Source organism: Rhinatrema bivittatum, chromosome 5, assembly GCF_901001135.1.
Source record: "Rhinatrema bivittatum chromosome 5, aRhiBiv1.1, whole genome shotgun sequence".
Lineage (NCBI taxonomy): Eukaryota > Metazoa > Chordata > Amphibia > Gymnophiona > Rhinatrematidae > Rhinatrema > Rhinatrema bivittatum.
In genome coordinates this window covers 66,705,456-66,727,515 of record NC_042619.1, presented here as the reverse complement: position 1 = coordinate 66,727,515, position 22,060 = coordinate 66,705,456, and the positions used below count along the sequence as shown (strand labels likewise).

The 22,060-nt window shown below is 49.7% G+C and overlaps 1 protein-coding gene across 1 annotated transcript in view; it reads right to left on the bottom strand.

The window, feature by feature from the left end:
• The window catches only part of DYNC2H1 (dynein cytoplasmic 2 heavy chain 1), a 1,848,033-nt gene that overhangs the window by 976,109 nt on the left and 849,864 nt on the right, over nucleotides 1-22,060 (bottom strand). The window contains exon 52 of the mRNA XM_029602426.1: nucleotides 11,641-11,783. Within this exon, the coding sequence (XP_029458286.1) occupies nucleotides 11,641-11,783 (143 nt within the window). The remainder of the gene's footprint in view (nucleotides 1-11,640; nucleotides 11,784-22,060) is intronic.

The window sequence follows — 22,060 nt, the reverse complement described above, 5'->3', positions numbered from 1 at the left end:
TCGAACATAGGCCGCCGACGTCGATGTCTTTCGTGCCCGCAATAGCGTGGATACTACCGCCTCCGGGTAGCCCCGACGCCAGAGGCGGCGCCTCTCAAAAGCCAGGCCGCAAGACAGAAGAGTTCTGCCTGCTCGAAAAATACCGGGCCCTGATGTAGGAGCTGGGGGAGGTGCCCCAGCCTGATTGGCCCGTCGATCACCAGCTGTAGCAGGTCCGCAAACCAGGGTCGCCTGGGCCATTCTGGGGTGACGAAAACCACGGTCCCCTGATGGCTTTCTATTCTGCGGAGCATCCTGCCCACCAGGGGCCATGGTGGAAAAGAAAGATATGGCGGCCACGGGAGGACCAGGGCATCCACTCCCTCCGCGCTCTCTCCGGCGACTGAAGAAGCGTGGAGCCTTGGCGTTGAGAGCGGACGCCATCAGATCCAAGTGGGGGGCCCCCCCACCGATGGACGAGAAGTTGCATTGCTTTGTCGGAGAGAGACCACTCTCCGGGTCCAGCAGTTGACGACTGAGGAAGTCCGCCTGGACGTTGTCCACACCGGCGACGTGCGAGGCCGCTAGCCGGACGAGATGACGCTCCGCCCATTGCATCAGCAGCGCCGCCTCGAGCGCGACCTGCGGGCTGCGCGTGCCTCCTTGTCGGTTGATGTAGACCACGGTGGTAGCGTTGTCCGATAGGATTCTGACTTCTCGGTTCCGAAGAAGTGGGAGGAAATGTCGCAGAGCTAGCCGGACCGCTCTGGTTTCCAGACGGTTGATTGACCACTTCGCCTCCACCGTGGACCACGTCCCCTGCGTGGCGCTTCGATCGCAGACTGCACCCCAGCCTGCTAGACTGGCATAGGTGGTCACCACCACCCAATTTGGCAGATCGAGGGACATGCCACGGGCCAGGTTCGGTGGATCCAACCACCAGCCCAGACTGTCCCTGGCATTCTGTGGGAGCGGGAGAATCATCTGATAGTCCTGCAATACTGGTTTCCAACGGGAGAAGAGCGCCCACTGTAAGGTCCTGAGGTGCGCGAAAGCCCAAGGTACAAGGTCGATGGTGGACCCCATCACTCCCAGGAGTTGCAGGTAGTCCCAGGAGGTGGGCTCTGGTAACGCAGAGAACCGTCGTGTGTGATCCCGCAAGGATTGAGCTTTGTCCTGGCGCAGAAAAACTTTGCCCAGTAGGGTGTCGAAAGTTGCCCCCAAAAAAAAACCCAAGCGTTGCGAGGGCATGAGGGAGCTCTTGGAGAAGTTCACTACCCATCCCAGGGAATGTAGAAACCGTACTACTCGAGTCACCGCTGAGCGTCCATGATCGAATGACTTCGCCCGGAGGAGCCAATCGTCCAGATAAGGATGAACCAGGATGCCCTCCTTCCGGAGAGCTGCCGCCACAACTACCATGATCTTGGTGAAGGTGTGCAGCGCCGGCGCCAATCCAAACGCGAGAGCCGTGAACTGAAAATGCTGGTCCAGAATTTTGAAACGAAGGAAACTGTGGTGGTCCGGGCGGATGGGAATGTGCAGGTAGGCCTCCGTTAAGTCCAGGGAGGCGAGGAACTCCCCCCGATGCACTGCCGCAATCACTGACCGGAGCGTTTCCATGTGGAACCGAACGACTCGAAGGGATTTGTTGACTTCCTTGAGGACTAGGATAGGCCGGAAGGAACCGTCCTTCTTTGGTACGACGAAATAGATGGAATAGTGGCCCGAGCCCACCTCTCCGAAGGGCACGGGCGCAATAGCGCCAATCTCCCGGAGTCTGTCCAGAGTCAGCTGCACCGCTCCTCTCTTGAGGTCCGAGCCACAGGGGGAAAAGATGAACCTTCCCTGCGGGGGGCGGACAAATTCCAATGCGTAGCCGTGTTTTATGGTATCCAGGACCCACTGGTCCGAGGTGATCCGTGCCCACTCCGCTTAGAAATACGTTAGTCGGTCCCCAATCCTGGGGACAGGGGAGTGGGCGAGACTGGCATCATTGTGAAGACTTGGTATAGGGGTTCCCGGTTCCGGGAGTAGTGCGTGCGGGCCGATGCCCGCGGAAGGCGCGCAACCAGGGCTGAGACCTGGGGGTGGATGGCCGGGAGCCCGTCTGTCTGTAGCCCCTGTAGCGCCGTTGCGCTCTGGCTCTGGTCCGAGAAGAAGAAAACGCTCTGGATGGTCGAAACCTATCCTCCGGCAGCCGATGAACAGCGTTCTCCCCCAGGGACTTGATGATCTGGTCCAAATCCTCCCCGAAGAGGAACTTGCCCCTGAAGGGAAGAGAGCCCAGACTGGACTTAGAGGACGTATCAGACGCCCAATTGAGTAGCCACAGTAGTCGTCGTGCTGCCACTACCGAAACCATGGATCTTGTGAGGACCCGAAAAAGGTCGTACGAGGCGTCCGCCCCATACGCCACTGCGGCTTCTAGCCGATCTGCCTCGGCAGCCTCATCGGACGGCAGGTTCTGAGACGTGAGGAGTTGTTGCACCCAAAGGAGACTAGCCCGCTGGGCAAGCGAACTGCACATCACCGCCCGCATACCCAGAGCGGAGACCTCGAAAACCCGCTTAAGGAAAACTTCCAACTTACGATCCTGTGTGTCCCGCAACGCCGCACCTCCCGTCACTGGGATAGTCGTCCTCTTCGTGACTGCCGACACTGCGGAGTCCACCTTTGGGACCTTGATGAGGTCCAGAAAATCTTCGGGGAGCGGGTACAGCTTTTCCATAGCCCGGCTGCTCTTCAGGGAGGCCTCCGGGGTGTCCCATTCCCTGGTGAGAAGTTGTAAAAACGAGTCATGAATGGGAAAAGCCCGAGCCCTCGGCCGGAGTGCCGCCAGGACAGGATCTCCCTTCCTTGAAGAAGTGATGACAGCGGGAGCTACTGGGGCAGGCGGGTCTGGTGGCGGATCCAAATCTAATTCTTGGGTGATCTGCGGGATGAGGTCGTCCAGCTCTTCCCTCTGGAAGAGGCGTAGGGTACGCGGATCATCCCCCTCCTGTGTGCCGTCCCCTTGTCCCCCGTCCGGGAGGTCAAGTCCATGTCCCGCTGGGTCTGGCACCGCCCCCACTGCCGCGAGCGTGGATCGGACCCGGGTAGGAAGGCGGGAGGCCCCCACTCCCGGAGGGTCGGGGGGGGCCGGCGTCGAGGGCGACATCCGAGGGATCTTAGGAGGGGGGGGGGGGGGGGGTGTCCCACAGGTGCTTCCAGCCCCTGCAGATAAGCGGTATGCATGAGCAGGATAAACTCCGGAGAGAACCCCGGCCTGCTCGGGTGCGCTTCGGGGGCGGCGTGGTTCCTGCTCCCTGGCTCTGGGTGCTTGGTTCCTGCACCAAAATCGGGGGAACACCCCCGCTGGTAGAGTCCTCCAGGGATCCGTTCTCCCTCGTGGCCTCCAGGGATCCGTTCCCCCTCGTGGCCTGCACCTCAGGGCGCTCAGAATGTAAAATGGCCGCCGTTCCCGCCAAAAATGGCGGAGTGGCCGGCCCGCACCGCCCGGGCAAAAAGAGAAATCAGTCAGGGACTGTGAGGTACCTTCCCCCCCGGGAAGGCATCGTGCACAGATGCCCTCCCGGGAAATCCGGGACCCCGGGTCTCCGCAGGCCGCACAGCGGGACGGCCGCGGCATCGGGATCGCTGCAGGAGAAAAGAAAAAGCCACGGGGGGGGGGGGGGGGGCCACGCGCACAAAGGCGCCGCTGCGGGGGGGCCCGGTCGGCCCGCACTGCCCGCTGTCTGAAAATAGAGGAGGGTGCCGCGGGGGGGCCTTCCTGGCCACACGACCCGCCCCAGACATCTTTCCCTAAATGGCTCAGCAGCCCATGAGGAGCTGTAAAATGGCCGCGGGTGAGGGAGTAAAGAGCGAAGAGGCCGGCTCCACCGGCTTTCGCGGGCACCGGGGGCTGAGCTGTAAAGGAAAAAAACTACAAAGGAAAAACAAACTTACCCCTGGCTGCAACGAGAAATAAACAGCAAGGCCGCAGAGAAGAGACAAGGAAGATAAGCCACTCCCCAGGAGTTGAAAGAACTCTGCCTTTTTTTTTTTTTTTTTTTAAACTTAATACAAACTTGATACAAACTTGATCCACAGAAAAAGACAACAACAAGCCATAATCAAGCAAGAAAGTGAAGGAAAAGGAGGGGAAGCCTGATTCCCCTACTCGCATCTGCTGGAGTCAGAAGATACTGAACTCCTGCAGAGGGGGTAGTAGTATATATGGATACGCCCCCTCAAAGCTTGTGCTGACTCCATCTGCTGGATTGGGGACATAACCCACTGTCTGGACTGATCCAGGTACGTACAGGGAACATGCTTTTACAGATATATTGTGATTTGTTCGCTTAGAATAACCCCGCAATATAACTATACCACTCTTTTGACATTACAACCATTAAACAGGCAAAAACTCCCTTATCCAGATAACTTAATAGAGGGTAGGCAGGTGGGTTGCCGGCTAGGTGAAAAGAAGGGTCGCAAGGCTCCATCGCAGCCCTTTAAAGGGCCACTGATGTCATTAACCCGCGCTGCCGTTCCTCCCCCCACCCCAGCTCCGCCCACGATGACATGTACCAAGCCGGGGGAGGGAAGGCATCCGGCTATGTCGCGGTCCCGTACCGCCGTGCCATATGCTCGTTTCCCCCTCCCTGGCCATGAAGGCGTAGGCCCACCTATTAATGCAAGCAGCTGCAACCATAAACTCAAGTCGCCAGTGTCCCTTCCACCCGTACCCCAGTTTTACCTTATTGAGCATATTTATGCATACATCATCCGTTAACAAAGAAACACCAGAACCGTTATTGGAATAATAAGGCCGCAGCATTGTTTAACACATGATTAAAACCTAACAATTGTTACCTGAGCCAGTATGTATCTCCACCGCTGCCCGCCGTGAGGACCAAACAGGGCAGCTTTCCTCCATGGGCCCCCTGCCTTATCCCCAAGAAAGGGGACCCGACCATGGGCGCATGTCCCATCCCCTCTTTGTGCCACCCAAGGCGCTGATTGGCTGCCACGCCATCCTGTGATGCCACTGGCACCACTTGCAAGATGCCCCACCGGCCCGGGTAACCACCAAGAACACAAGATAGGGCGGACCCTTGCCTCGTGTCCCCCACTAACCAACCAGCTGCGGCCCGTGGCTTTTTTTCGTAAATCCATACCTCTATGGCATCCTGGAGAGCATTGTTAAAGATATTGTAACCAATGTCAGACAGGTGTACTCTATCCAGTCTGAACAGACCCTGGCAAAGATCGTCTGCCCACTGGTGCCTTATCTGTTGACCACAGAGTTTCTGTTTCCAGACACCAATCTGCCAGTTAACTTTCTTCCGACCCCCTACTCCATAGTCTGGAGTCTTTCCACTTAGGCTGCAGGATAATGTCCGACCAGAAGAGGGCAGCATTCGGGTACCAGTCGGATAGCTTGGCGAAGTCTCATTTTGCCTTTTTTATCAGCTGCTTGCATGACAATGAGGACAGATCATTGCCCCCCAAATGAATTATTATGACATCCAGAGCAGCCCTTGAGTCTCTCAGGCGCCGGAAAAGGGGCAATAAATGGTCCCAGTGCATGCCAGGCTTTCCTATCCATGTGACGACCCTCCCGTGAGGTGCCAATTCTAATTGTGGTCCATGTGGTCGTTTCTGTGCTCTCCTAAGCCACCCAATGTATATAAGAGTCGCCAATGATACAAGCTACGCGTTGCACCTGAGGCAGATCTGCAAGATAGAAGAATTAAGGATATTGGTTAGAGATGCTCATTCTGTCCAATCGGACGTGCATATTTACTGCATCAGATCGCCATCATCCAATTCTCTATATCGTGGTTGCTTGTAGTCCTGCTTGTGCCGCGCTTGTAGCTGCACTGATTCTGAAGGAGTGTGTGGTGAATTTTTTTATGTTCAGACTCATTTTTGCCACTGCAGTTTTGAGTACTGTGGCAAACTGATATCTGGCTAGCGGGGTCCTGTCAGCGTATACCAACAGATGCACACCCCTTCCCCCCCCCCCCACCCCCGGTTTGGCTGCACTGCCAGGTATTTCTTTGTATTGTGTATTGTTCAGGTTTCACATGCCTCGACACGCTTTAGCAACAAAGTGGCCCCTTTTCCGGACTGGTCTGTTTTAGACTTTTGTATCGTGATAGTTAACGTACCCGAAGTCCACGACACATTCCTTACAGGTATGCCACTGTTGCCTGTGTCATTTTTGTTGGCGGCTACCAACTTGCTCAATCGAAAGGCTCCAAAGAATGCTAGTGAAAATGCGAGCCGAAATAAATCTGTTTCAAAATTGGATGAGCAGATTGATGCTAATAGCGCCCAAAGGGTCCTCAGCAGGTTGTGTGTGATTGGGTGTCATCTGTCGATGGTTGACCCCACTTTCTTCGACCATCCTGTCAACATCTTCTTCAGAATGAAGAACTTGGTGGGGTCGCCCCATCCACGCACCTTTAGAAAGAATGACAGACCTGCCAAAGTGTTTGGCCACAGAACTTCTGGATGCTCCCTTCTCCTTAGCCATGGAGACAAATTTGATGATTAGGTCATCAGCGACCGGGCCTTGACTCCACCTGTTTCGTCTCAGGAATTCCATAACATGGTTGTAGCTTCGGCAGTATGATGTCCATGAAGATGGTGCAACGGATTGCCGGACTAAATCGAAGGTAGTTGCTGACCAATATTCCATAAGTGTGCTGGCATGTGTGTCCCCATTTCGTCCGCTGTAGGTACCTGCTTACGAAACAAATCCCATTTAGCATGAGATAGGGCATCAGCAACACCGTTACATACCCCTGGAACATGCCTAGCTCGCAATGTTGTATTGCTGCACAAAGCCGCTAATACTACTTCTATAAGGAGATCGACAACCTTCGGGCACTTGGCGATTGCGAGTTCAATACCTGAACAACTGCTTGGTTGTCGCACCAAAATATTATGTGCTTGTTTTTGAGTCTGTCACTCCATAATATTAGTGCCACCCATATAGGGAAGAGTTCCAGAATCGTTATTTTCTTTGTGAGTCCGATGTCAATTCATTCCACTGACCACAGCTCCGCACACCATATACCTTGGCAGAATGCCCCAAAGCCCCAACCTCTTGACACATCCGTGTGAATGTCCAGATTTTTGCTAAAAAGCGGAGGTCCCTGTATGACGGATAAGACATTGAAATTTTTGAGGAATGAGCTTCACACATTAAAATCTGCGCATATGGGCTCTGATACTCTTAAGAAGTGATGGGGACGCTGTACCCAACAGTGGCCTCTGCCAGTCTTCTCATAAAAGCTCTTGCCATGGGAATTAAGCGACATGCGAAGTTCCATGTTCCTAAGATGGACTGCGCAACTCGTAGTGTTATCTTCTTCACCGTCACTGCCTGCTGTATTATTATGCACAGTTTTTCAACTTTTTCCCTTGGGAGCCCAGCGACCATCTTATTTGAATCAAGCTCAATGCCATGGAAGGAAATGATAGTTACAGACCTTCTGTTTTGCTGTGATGCAAAGGCACGCCGAAATCCTCAGCATTGGACTGGAAATCACGGAGCAAGTGAGCGCAGGTGTCTGAATTTCTTGGACCCACAAACAAAAAGTCGTCTAAATAGTGAATGATGTTACTTGATGTTGTCTTCTGTGCTACCACCCAATGCAAGAATGAGCTAAATAGCTCAAAATAATCGCATGAGACTGAACATCCCATAGGCATACATTTATCGAAGTAATATTGATTCCTGAACGAAAACCTCAATAAAGGGAAACTTCTTGGGTGGACCGGAAGTAGTCTGAAGGCTGATTGTCTGCTTTTGCCATTAGCACACCCACACAGCATATTCAAGTAGCGCCACTGCCTAATCAAAGGATGCGTACTGAACAGAGCACTCCTCTGGGGGCAGCTGGTCATTGATGGATGCTCCTGGAGGGTATGACAGATTCTGAATGAGACAGAATTTGCCCTTCTCTTTCTTGGGGATCACCGCCAATGGTGAAAGGAACATGTTTTGGAATGGTTGCCGTGGAAAAGGACCTGCCATCCTTCCAAGTGCTAACTCAATATTAAGCTTTTTTTGCACTATGTCGGCATGTTGCGTCACTGATGTTGTGTTGCTAGTTTTTGTTCCTTTTATCTGGCCTTGGAATGGAATGATCAATCCTTCCCAAAATCCTTGCCAAATCCTCTGTGCCTTGTTGCGGCAGGGGTAGCATTGCAACAATGATATCATTGCTTCTAACTTGATGGGTGATGGCGCTTTTTCAAATTGCAGAGTTTCAACATGCTTTAACATTACTCCCAGTCACTGGTTTTTTGGAGCACTTCGTTACTGGGTATGGAGCTGCGCAGGCTGAACAAACATGTTTGAATTTACAGTCCTGGAATGTGCATGTTGCCTTGTTATAGCGCCAGCATGTGTTTGTCTTGTGCCTGCACCATCCTGACTGAGTGCCTGTTGGAAGATGACCTTCTCATGGGTCCTTGAGCGTACTCCTGCATCGCCTGCTTTTTGTGTCATCTGTTTCACCCAAAAGGCTGACCTCCTGAGTTCCCCATGACATGAAGCGATTCTCTTCCATCTTGTCATGGAATTTCTCATCGTAGTTGAGCCAGGCTCAACCTTCATGCTCTTGGTACGCTTCAAGAATATTCTCCGCATAACTTAACATGAGGCTGTATTGAGAAGGATCCCGATATCCCACCAACCTTATCATGTATAGGAAAGCTCTTATCAGTTAACGATATTTTTGGGAACCCTCTTCTACTTTTCCAGTTGTGCCGTCCTGTCCTTCGATTTCTTTTTATCATCTGTCCTTCGCCGTCCTTGCAGGATGCTAAATGAGTCTATGATTGTTTTTTGTGTAATTGTTTGGGCACTCTTTCCCATAGCTCTGATAAGATGGTGAGCGCTGGGGGGCCTCTGGACTCCTTGTCGGCTGCCTTTGCTGCAGGCTGGGGTCGCTGTCCCTTGTGGCGTCTGAAGACGACGCAGAAGAAGAACTGACTGAGCTGGAACTTGTTCTACACTTGCGCTTCGCCTTGTGCTTTTTTCCAGCTGTACCACCCAACTTTTGCCCTCTCTCCCCTTCCTCATCTCGAGACTGACCCACATTGCTGTCTCCCATCTGCGCTGATTGATCTGCGCAGCTGGTGGTTGCCCTTTCATCTGGCTTTTGCGTTTCATGGCGCGTTCCTGTATCAGTTTGCGCTACTGCTTCGTCTTGTCCAGTCATTGCTGTTGTTGGGGCATTAGCGTGGACTTCGGATAACCCTCTTGTATTGCGCCTTTCACTGCTCTTTCTCCACTTGCATTAGACTGTGAAAAGGCTCGATGTGCCGGTCCTCCCTCCTGTGGAGGGAAGGTTCCTTGTGCGGGTGCAGGCCTCTGCCACCAAGGCGATTAATAAAGGTTTTGGCTGCTCATCCCGCCATATGCTGCATAATCCCATGGACGCCCCGCTTGGCCCCATCCTGGGAATGGGCCGGGTGCGTTGGGACCCCATGGAGATCTCTGATGCCAGTTTGTGCTGTCAAAGTTCTTATATGTCGAGTGAGGGGCAGGGTACGGCTGGCTGCCGTGTCCGGGCTGTCCTTGCAGCCATCCTAGGAAAGAGGGGAGTCACTCGACGTTCGGTGGAAATGGGTACCCCTCTATGCTTGTATGTATTTGGTACTCGTTCTGGCTGGCTTGCGGCTGTGGACCTCCATGGGGGCTCTGGTGTGATGTGTGAGAAGCAGTCGCCCTCTCAGAGGTGTGCTGCTGCGGCTCTAATTCCGTGGCACCATCTGTCCTTGTCTCCATAGGATGGCTGACGGCTGATGTCATGCCGCTCGTTTGTGGCTCGACTAAGGTGCCTGCCCACTGGTCTGTTGGTTCTCAACTCATTCCTCATCCACCACAACTTCTTCGACTGCTCACTGTTCTTGTGTGCTTTCCTCACCGAGAAGTCTCTTGCCTTGCAGGCAGCATGGTCTCTGCATTGGTAATTTCGGCAATATCTCTCTCCTTCAAAGCTCTTGAAAGCAACCTGCATCCTGGCTCTTTGACCGCTGCCATGGTGCCCATGGGAGTGCTGAGGGCTGGACCAGAGGCCATTTTGGCATCCTGGATTGTTCCCGAGACAACGGTAGCTGCACGAGTGCCTATTTTGCACTCCCCCCCCCCTTTTTTTTTTAATTTGGGATTTGAGCCCTGTTTTCCTAGTTCAAACCCACTGTACTAACTGCTCAGCCACTCTGCTGTCCTCTCTTTTTTTTTTTTTTTATTTAGGATTAAAACTAACTGTCCCGGCTACCAGCCCTGGCCCCCATAGCTTTAGAGACTTCCTCCCTTTTTAAACTAACAGCCTCTGGTGCTAAGAGCACCAATGCCCTACAGCCCCAACCCAATTACAGCATGCACTTTTTTATATTTTTTTTAATTCCTTTTAATTATGCTGCTAGGTGTGAGGGCTATCTTCCTCCCCCCCCCTCCCCCCTTTTTTAAATTTTAGAATAAGGGGAATCGAACCCACAGCCTGTAAAGGCAGCCACATGTTCCCTTGGCCGGTTTGCCTGCCTCGAACCTGGCTCCTCTACCAGCACTTCTCTCTGACTGCCCTGGGACCCATGGGCTGCCTCAAGGGGGCTAGCTCTTCCCCCCCAGCCCTTCTCAAACAAGATCGGGCTATCACCTGATCACGAGTGTGCTGGCCTCGCCTGTCTCGGCCCCTCTACCAGCATGCGATCGCGTGCTGCACCCCCAGATCTACGAACTTTAAAACCCCCTACTGCCTTGGTCTCGTCGGGGCTTGTCGCCCAAGATTCGTGCAGGGTAGTTGGGAGGCTGAGGCGATGTGTTCCGTTCCAATGCCGGATTTTCGATTCCATTCTGATTGCCGGCTAGGTGAATAGAAGGGCTGAATGGCCTCTGTTGCAGCCCTTTAAAGGGCCGCTGATGTCATTAACCTGCCCCTTACCCCAGCTCCGCCCGCGATGATGAGTACCAAGCCGGGGGAGGCATCAGGTTATGCCACTGTCCCCGTGCCGCCGCACCATATGCTTGTCCTCCTCCACCCCCCCCCCCCCTGCCGGGACGCCGTCTCTATTTTCTGTCCGGCGCTTCGGTTATGGGTGGGCTCTGGCCATGAAGGTGCAGGCCCACCTATTTTTTTCTGTATTGTCTAATTATCATTACAAAATATAATCTTAGAGCACTACCACATATATAGAACAACTATGCTGTCTTTTTAAAGACATTTAGGGAGATATTTTCAAAGGGATAACTACACTTAAAGAAGAGTTTAGCAGAGGGAAAAGCCCATTTGAAAATTGTTCATCCCCAATGCAAGGAAAAGGGGTAGCATCAGAGGTGGGTTAAGGGTAGCCCCAGTGGAAATACGAAGTACATCAGTACCTACAGGCATGCCCCATATAAATTTCATATAGAGTAACTATAACATTCACCCAGATTCCAAACTAAATTCCCTCAATCCTACTCATTAACATCTCAGATCCCTTAATATTAAATTTCAGCTCTTACTCAGTCCGGAGTCATCTTTAGACAATTGTTCAGCCCCATTAAGAATCTGAATAAAAGAACAGAAACCTGAAGACTAAAGCTTCAGCATAAACAATCTTAAAGTTTAAAACTGCTATTTAGTTTTAAAAGTATGGCTCTACACTTACCTGTTTCATACTCATGTCAGACCAGCCTTCCATCCATTGCACCAGGCATTTTTTATAGAGCGCTGGGTTGCTCTCACAGTTTATTGTGAAATTAGAATTTGTACAGTCCATAATTAGGACAACATGCAGATTTTGCTGGATCCCTGAAATTTTAGCAGAAACTGACATTAACAAATGATAACACACTACAAGTATATTTATCTAAAATACCCATTCATATAATTTGCTACAGTTATGTTTCTTTGTAGCATTCCAAGTACATCTTGGTGTACGCGAGTAAAACACAGGCTAATTTTCAGAAGCCCATGCACGTAAAAACGGGGGGTTACATGTGTGGCCAGGCCTTGCCCATACCGCACGCATTTTCGGAAGGGACAGGCCATGCGCATAAAAGGAAAATTAGTTCTTACCTGTTAATTTTCGTTCCTGTAGTACCACGGATCAGCCCAGACAGTGGGTTGAGCCTCCTTTCCAGCAGGTGGAGACAGACTAAAACTTGCAGGATGCCCTATATCAGGACAGAGCCTATCCTCTCACCCTTCAGTATAACGTATGTCAAAGCAAAAAACAATAAACCCAAGAATAGGATCAAGCAAGTAACCAAAAAGCTCAACGGAGAAACCATAGATTAATGTAGAAGCATGGTATACCTATACGCTCTTGCATAAACTTGGCATAAAATAACCACCAAGGCTTCCGGTGTAAATGCTCAGTAATCTTGCACCAAGGAAAATATGAAAATCTGCAGACCTGCAAGAAAACAAGCTGAGAGGACAGAAGACAGACAGGGAAGGGGCGTCTGGACTGATCCGTGGTACTACAGGAACGAAAATTAACAGGTAAGAACTAATTTCTTTCCTGTACATACCCGGATCAGTCCAGACAGTGGGATGTACCAAAGCTTCCCTAAACTGGGTGGGACCGAGACAGTCCCGCTCGAAGCACTTGCCGTCCAAAGGAACCGAACACCGGGGCGTGCACATACAGACGGTAGTGCCGAGCAAAAGTGTACAGAGACGTCCAAGTGGCAGCCCTGCAAATCTCCTGTGGGGAGACAGACTGACTCTCTGCCCACGAAGTAGCCTGAGGTAGGTGAGTACCTGCAACTTATTGAAAGTTTAACACCTTTTAACTCCCTTTTTTTTTTTTTTTTACTGAGCGCAGCAGCGGGTTCAAAACCCTCTCGGCAGCCAGAGGGGGAACGAGGCCCAGAGAGCGTCGGTCCCCACCCCTGGAAGCGTCCACGGACACAGGACTATGCAGGAAACCCCCTCCTGCAAAAGGGGACAAGCCCCACTGAGCCGGGCAAGAGCTGGGAGACGGATGTCTCCCACACAAAAAACAGAAAGCACTAAAGAAGGCAGAAATTTCCTTCAGAGATCCTTTTTTTTTAAACAAGAACCAAAAGAAGTACTTGCTTGAGCCTAAAGAGGAAGAAGAGGCTGACTAGCCTACAGCAGAGAACCGAAGGGGAGATTCTGCACCTGCTGGAGACAGACGAATACTGAAGGGTGAGAGGATAGGCTCTGTCCTGATATAGGGCATCCTGCAAGTTTGTCTGTCTCCACCTGCTGGAAAGGAGGCTCAACCCACTGTCTGGACTGATCCGGGTATGTACAGGAACCCCATTACGTGCCAAAGTGCCAGGCCTTTTCAAAGGGGCGCGTGGTCTGAGCGGGAAGGGGTGGGACGGGGCGGACCAGGACAGTGCCATTCGATGCTGTCCCACGGAGATTGCTTCGACTTCCAAGGAGCAGTAAGTAATCGAACAAAATAAAAGTAAGTAGCTAGGAAGGGGTTAGGGGTTAGGGGTTGGAGAGGAGAGGAGAATTGAAGGGAAAGGGTAGAAAGGTTAGGTAGGGGTATAGGTGAACTGGGGAAGCCATAATACCGTCACCACGCTTGGCCTTTTTAAATTTCCCCCCTGCAGACGGAGGAGGCCATCCGCCCGCTCATGCACTCGCGGATGTTAAAATCCGCCACACATGTGTGCGCAGATATATTTTATAACATGTGCACACCAAAATACGCGTGTTATAAAATAGCCGAATCCATGTGCCCACGCCGGGAACCACTCGCTCATGGATGCGCTTGCATGGGTCTTAAAATCGACCCCTTAGGGGACAATATACCAAAATCTGCTAAGCGTAACTCAGCATTAATGTGGGTTTCATGTGCAAGAAAGCTGTGTTACCTTTTATGGACAAGTGCGTTACCTCACAATAACTTTCACAAACATTTCAAGCAGCCTTGCATATTAAAAATATTGAACTGTCACATGCAAATTTATATTAAGCAGCTCATTGGTATTGAGATGGTAATGCAAAAACTTATCTATGCCTCCTTGAAGAGCAGTAAGTTTTTTGCATTAGCCTACAGGAACGAACAAATAATCCAATTCAGTCCATATTAACCCCAAACTCTCCTTCTCCCTTAGAGATTTAAAAACTATTCCGCAGGCCACAAGAACCACTTGTTGCGAGCGCAGCCTTTGGAAGCCGATGTTGCGGGCTCGGCGCGCATCACTTAGCTCATAGGAGAGCGGAGCCCTTGGGCCAAGGGACGGCCCAGGTCGGGACATGAGTCACACCCGTGGTGAGGTGTGTGTGCAGCATGGGCGGCACCGGAACAGAGCTGGACTGAGCTTGGAAAACTGGGTTTGTGACATAAGCCTCAGGCGAGGACTTGGAGACGTGAAACTTGGGACTTGGAAGACGTGAAGCTTGGGACTTGGAAGACGTAAAGCTTGGAGACGTGGAGCTTGGAACATGGAGACGAGGAGACTAAGACATGGAACTTGGAGATGAGGAGACGAAGACTTAGAACTTGGAAACGTGGAGCTTGGAGACATGGAACTTGCGAAGACGACGGTGAAGTGACGGAAGGGCCCTTAAGTAGTGCTGAGAGGGTAACTCCCTGGGAGAAGCTACCAGGTGGCCCACACCTCCATGTCTCTTTAAAAGTAGGAAGAAGCCGCAGGCCCACCCCTTAGGAAGAAGGGGCAGGACCCTGGACAGCGGCCATGATGCTGCTGCAATGCTGGGCTGGAGCAGGAGGAAGCTGGGCCTCAGGGCAGGCCCGATGAAGAGTGGCGGCGTCCAGCGCCGGAGAAGGAGCAGAAAGCGGCCCCAGCCCCAGCCAAGGGTGAGGATGAGGCCCTCCCAGGTCGTGGAGTGCCAAGGACGACGGAGGTGGCCCCGGGCCGCGAGAGCCAGGCAAGGCCCCGGCTTCTGCGACCTCTGGCCGCACAGGTAAGCACCACCCTTGGCTCCTGCCATGGGAGGAGTGCACCTCCCCCCCTCAAAGGGGGTCCTCTCCCCTCCTTCGGGAAGTCCAGGAAGGACAACTGGAACTGAGAAGGTACAGGCGCCTCCTGCAGGTCATGAAAGAGACATGGAACAAGGAACATAGAACAAGAGAATGTACATGGAAGCAACAAAAGGAACAAACAAGAGAACACGGAGCAAGGAAACACAAATGGAACAAGAACAGGCAAATGGAACAAGAATAGGCAAATTGAACAAGCGAAGCAAAAGAGAACAAGAAACAAGCAGAGCAAAAGAGAACAAGACAAGAAAAAGCAGCGGAGCAAGAAATAAGACAAGAAAAAGCAGCGGAGCACAAGAAACAGCAGAGCGCAAGAAACAGCTCTGGAATGGAGTCACAGACGTCTCTGGAATGGAGTCACAAACGTCTCTGGAATGGAGTCACAGACGTCTCTCTGGAATGGAGACACGGACATCTTTGGAATGGACTCATGGACATCTTTTGAAACACGGAGCATCAGAAACAGGATTCAGAGATGAGGAGAACTCCACTAGCAGGCCCCGATGAAGAGTGGTGGCGTCCAGCCGCCGGAGAAGGAGCATAAGGCGGCCCTAGCCGCAGCCAAGGGTGAGGATGAGGCCCTGCCGGGCCATGGAGCACCGAGGACAATGGGGGCGGCCTCGGGCCGTGGGAACCAGGCAAGAGCCCGCACAGGTAAGCACCTCCCGTGGCTCCTGCCATGGGAGGAGTGCAACACCACTCCCCACTGCCATGGCCCTTTTTCCCATTCCTCCATCCCTCCAGAAGAAGCTTCTACAGACTGAAAAACTCCACCTTCAGGCCCTCTCTCTGCCCTGAAATCCCTCTCCTGCCAAGGAAAATGATAAATTAAAGAGAAGTAAAAAAAAAAATTGTATGAGGTGACAGCCAGCATTATGTTGTTTACTGAAGCCAAGAGAGCTGGAGGGGATTATTTCTCCCACTTCTCCTTCAAGCTATCATCACCCTCTGAAGGGTTAAGATGGGAGAGCATTCCAAGAGAATAGGGAAAAAGACCAGGTGAAGAGTTCTTCAGATAGCAGAGACCTCTTTTGGAGAGTCTGGGAGGACCAAAAAAGGATGCCCTTTGGGCCACAGAAGCCTCTTCTAGATGAAGGGATAAGGGGTCCCTTTGCCAATATAGGCCTCTTACTATCACTAGAAGAGAGAGTGAGTTTCGGGGGAATCATTGCAGGCTATTTTTGGCCTTGTATTAGACCCCAGAGGCTACCACTGATGCACAGCTTAGGACTTTGACCTCTTTAACATGTTCTTTCAAACTGAAAATCACCTTTCTTAAATCATCTAGTACCCAAGACAAAGGTTCAGTGGAAAGGAGGCCAGCAGCATTTATAAAATGAAAACAGTAATACAACAAATAAAAAATTAAGCTCTATGCAAGTTCTAACTATACTAGCAGCCATCCTAATCATGCTACCCATTCCCTTAAAATCATTCATTTTAAACCATTCCCAAAAATGCAACTAGTTCTCTTCAGGGATATCATATTTTGTGCCGTAGAAAGTTGCAGAGATTCCACACCACTTGAGAAATTCTCAATGGCAAGTGTTACCAGTTCCAGAGTCCAAGTGCTATTTTTTTGTTCCTATTTGTCTCATAGGTTCTCTCTCAGCTTTCCTTCTTCCAGCTACCTTCTAGTTCCTACAAGACTCTTTTTATCTGGAATTCTTTTAAGTGGGGGAAGCTGACATATCCCTGACCAATTACACCAAGTTCACAATGAGCATACCTGCTTCTCCTTCAGAGACAAGATGCTAGGGATCCCGGTAGCGGGTTCGGCTGCTCTGAAGGATGTTCAAGACCGCAAGCTAGAAATTCAGCTAAAGCACATGTTTGAGGTGTCTGCCTTGAGCCTATGGTGGCAGCCTGATGCAGCATGCTTGTTTGTGCTGGGTTCAGAAAATACAGGAGTAGGCTTCTAACAGGACGCTCAGTTCGGGGCATTCCGTGCGCTTGGAGGTGGGAGTAGCCTGTGTGGCAGATGCGCTATATGATTTGTTGCGTGCATCCGCCAGGAGCATGTTCACGGTGGTGGCGACACGCAGGCCTTTGTGGTTGTGCAATTTGTCGGCACACCTATGGTTCAAATCCCAGCTGTGTACTCTGCCTTTTAAAAGAAGGCTTCTGTTTGGCGAGGATTTGGATCAGCTGATGAAGTCATTGGGGAGTCCAAAGGGAACCATTTACCAGAGGATAAGAAGAGCAATAAGAAGGTTTTTCCTTCCAGGTTCCAGTTTCAGGATTCGCAGAGATGTAGTTCCAGCAAAGGGGCTCTGGTTCAGGGGCAAAACAGTTGTCGGGACATCAGCGATCCTTTCGAGGTTTCCGCAGGTCCTCTAGAGATGCAGCCCTGACAAACCAACTACTCACTCATCAATATGACATCTTTTCTCTTCCCAGACAGAAAAAAAGAGGCGGCGGATTGCTCCTAGCAGCCAAAAAGGAACTTAAACTTACCCTCCAACCAATTAAGTCAGCCTCTAAATTAGAACTAGGCCTGTTTAAATCTGACCATCTGCAAATCCTCCTTATATACGCCCCACCTGGTCTTCTAGACTCAGATGCCTCTCCCATAGTTGAAATCATAGCCAAACATATCAACCTAGATGCCCCCGCTTTGATATTAGGGGACTTCAACCTCCATGTCGATTCGATCCCACTCTCTACTAACTGTGAAGCATTCCTCACCTCTCTCAAGGCTATGGGCTTCACACAAATCATCAACAAACCCACCCACAAAGCAGGGCATATTCTTGATCTGATCTTCATCAACTCCAGTTTTTCACCTTCTACCCCCCCGGAATGCACTCCAGTTCCCTGGTCCGACCACTCTCTGATTACCATCTCCCTCACAAGCAAGTAAAATCCAAAAACACAACCCACTCAATCAACAGTTCACTACAGGAGATCCTGCTCCTCAGAAGTCCTCAGCGAGCATCTAACAAAGGAACTCCACAATCTAGAAGTCTCTGACTCCAACTCGGCACTCTGCTCATGGTTTAGTATCACAGAATCAATAGCAAACAAAGTATGCCCTCAGGCAACCAGAAGAATCAAACAGACGCCTCTAAGGAAACAACCATGGTTCTCTGACGAACTCAGAGAACTTAAGCGAAACCTCAGACAAAGAGAAAACAAATGGCGCAAGACCCAGTGCCCGAGCACACTAAATGCTTACAAATCTACCTTACACATTTACAGAAACGCCACTCACCGAGCAAAAAAAGATTTCTACGGTCACAGAATACATGACCTCGTCTTTGATCCTAAGGCTCTATTCTCCTATGTATCAGAGCTCACTAAAACCACTACCCCATGCATCCCAGACGAACAGGCACAAGCAAAGGCAAATGAATTGGCAATTTTTTTCCACAACAAAATTTCTAACTTACTAACATGCCTGCCTGTCAATTCTACCTCCACTCACATCTCCAGCCCCCCCCCCCCCCCTCAAATTCCGGACCCTCACTGGATTCATTTGAACCCACCTCCTCCCTGGAAATTGAATCCCTTATAAAGAAAATGAAACCTTCATACCACCCACTGGACCAAATCCCAAGCAAACTTCTTCTATCAGTGCCAGACTGCATCTCCAAGTACCTAGCCGACATCATAAACTGCTCACTATCTCAAGGAATCTTCCCGGACGTCCTAAAAATTGCCACCCTCAAACCCCTTCTTAAGAAAGCAAATCTAGATACCAGAGAACCCAACAACTTCCGACCTATTTCCAATCTACCTTTTCTAGCAAAGATCATAGAAAAAATAGTCAACACCCAATTATCAGAATACCTGGAAGATCACAACATTCTCCATTCATCGCAATATGGATTTCGCAAAGCTCTAAGCACCGAATCCCTAATCATCTCCCTCACAGACCATCTCATCATGGTTATGGACTCCGGGTACTTCTTCCTGCTAATACTCCTCGACATCTCGGCAGCATTCGACACGGTGAATCATTCCACTCTCCTTAAACGACTTTCGGACATCGGGATAACAGGTACGGCCTTCAAATGGTTTGACTCCTTTCTCACGAACAGAGGCTACAAAGTAAAGATCAACAACAAGGAATCTCCGTTCATCAACACCACAAGAGGTGTTCCACAGGGCTCCTCTCTGTCTCCTACACTATTCAACCTATACCTTCTCCCCCTTTGCCAGATGCTTACAAATCTTAAACTCAAACACTATCTTTACACCGACGATGTCCAAATCCTGATCCCTATAACCGAATCCCTCACAAAAACACTGAAATTCTGGGACAACTGCCTCCAAGTTATCAACGACCTCCTTACTACCTTAAACCTTGTTCTCAACACGTCCAAGACAGAAATGCTCCTTATATCTCTCAACCACAAAGATAGCCTACATTCAAGTCACACCAACACCCTGGGTCAACCAAGCAAGAGACCTCGGAGTTATAATTGATAACCAGCTAAATCTAAAAAAGTTCATCACCAACACAACCAAAGACTGCTTCTTCAAACTTCAGGTACTAAAAAGACTCAAACCGCTACTGTATTTTCAAGACTTCAGATCGGTACTCCAGGCCATTATATTCTCCAAATTAGATTACTGCAATTCCATTCTGCTAGGCCTTCCCGCTTCCTCCACCAAACCGCTTCAGATGCTACAAAATTCAGCCACCAGAATTTTAACAAACTCCAATAGAAGAGACCACATCACACCTATCCTGAAAAACCTACACTGGCTCCCAGTAAACTTCAGAATTCTACACAAGTGTCTCACCATCATCCATAAAGCTATCTACAACAGAATACCCATCGATGTACACTACCCACTCACGCTACACTTCTCTTCCAGACCCATCAGAGAAGCATACAAAGGTACGCTACACACCCCCCCAGACAAATTCACACACCTCTCATCCACCAAAGATTGAGCCTTCTCGACAGCAGCGCCAACCATCTGGAATAACATGCCCCCAGACCTTAGACAAGAACCTTGCACGCAGACATTCAGAAAGAAACTCAAGACTTGGCTATTTCTACAAGCCTTCCCTGATCTATGACCACCCCAACTGCTATAACTCGCCTTGGTCCACCAGTCGACGTTCCCCATCCTTGACATGGCTTCTGACGTTATATTAATAAGTCCTGAGTTTTATGAACTAATACTATTTAGTCAGGAACATTTAATATTCTACAGCCCTGAGTATAGGATATTATTTATATATTTGATAATATTCAGTCCTGAGTACAAGTGATTATTATAGTCCTAAGTATATGACTAGATATTATTTATTTCTGAGACTAGATATTATTTTTTTCTATGTTAGCCATGACTCTGGATTTTCCTCCTCCCAGTTCAAGTGCCCCTGTTTTATTGTAACTTTTATTCACTTTTTCTCTCTTCGCCTATTGTTCACGTTGATGTTAATGTTATTGCACCGCTGTTGATTGTAAACCGATACGATATGATTGGTATCATGAGTGTCGGTATAAAAAAGCCATAAATAAATAAATAAGTAAATAAATAAATAGAGATGGAAGAAACACTTAAGGAACCACCAGTATAAAATACAACAAGAAAGGGAAATAGCTGGTGTATATTAATATTAACTGTGACTGCAATGAAAAATGTTTTTTATTTTTCAAATTTAGTGAAAATTATTTAAAATCAGAGGAAAAGACCTCAGCACTGGTATCTTTCCTGAAATAATTATCAGAGTGTAAACCAGTTGATGCAATCATGGGTCAAAAAACCTCTAATGATTCTCTTCTTTTATTGGAAAAAACAAATTTTTATTTTATTTTCTTTAATTTGTTTAAATTTTAAAATGAATTAATAAGTATCAGAACTCACTCACAAAGTTATGTGTATTCTTGATGAGTTTTAATAAACAGTGAATTATGGTCAGCAGAGATTAAACCGATTCCAAATTCAAACTGTTACTTTTACTTCTTTGTGAAACAATTGCAGTCTCAATTAAATTGCCTAGTTGACTTGCTGAAAAAACTACCTTGTAGTGCCGTTCGGAAGGTGGTTTTGAATAGTTTTTTCAGCAAGTCAACCGGGCACTTTTTCACATAGGACCGTTGCGTACAGTAACAGCAGAGGTCCACAGAAGAGAATTCCAGGCATCTTTGGACCTGACTGATGCATATCTTCATATTTCCATTTGAAAGGATCATCAGAGGTTTGAACCCTTCCTTTCAGGTTGGCTATGGCTCCCTCCACCTTCACAAAGGTGATGGTAGCAGTGGCGGTGGCCTTGAGGTGAGAGGAAATCCTGGCCCATCCATATCTGGGTGACTGGCTGATGCGGATGAAGATGGAGGAAGAGTGTGGTAGGTCCTTACAAAGAGTGATGGATACCCTGAGGTCTCTGAGTTGAGTGATCAATGTAGCTAAGATTCTCCGGTTTTCATTTCAGACGTTGGAGTATAAAGGAGCCCTTTTCAATACCCAGAAGGGAAGAGTGTTTCTGACAGCGGACAGGTTGTCGAAGCTGCAGGAACAGGTGACGCGTCTTTGAGCCTGTCAGTGCCGAAGGTCTGGGATTACTTTTAAGTGCCGACTTGGTTCCCTCGGCCTTTGCTCACATGTTCCTTTTGTTGTTTCCATGTACATTCTCTTGTTCTATGTTCCTTGTTCCATGTCTCTTCCATGAGCTGCAGGAGGCGCCTGTACCTTCTCAGTTCCAGTTGTCCTTCTCAAATTCCAAACAGCTGCGTCTCCCAAGCCACCGCAGCACTTTTAGTCCCTCCTTGCCGGCTGATGTATGCCACTTGGAGGTCCCGAAATGAGTGGTGCCAGGCTCAAAGGCTGAGGAGTGCTTGAGGAACTCCAAGTCCACTCCTTTTTCCCAGTAGGCCCTTGACAGCCATCACGAAAGACTGGACCTGGATTCTCGTAGAAGAGGTAACGGCAGGTGATACTCCTCTGACAACGGATTCCACTTCGCCAAAAGTACCTTTTTGCAAAGGATGCATGTGAGCAAAGGCCGAGGGAACCAAGTTGAAAGTCACAGCCATGGAGCCAAGCACTTACAAGTAATCCCATACCTTCGGCACCGACAGGCTCAAAAATGTGTCACCTACACCTGCAGCTTTGACAACCTGTCCGC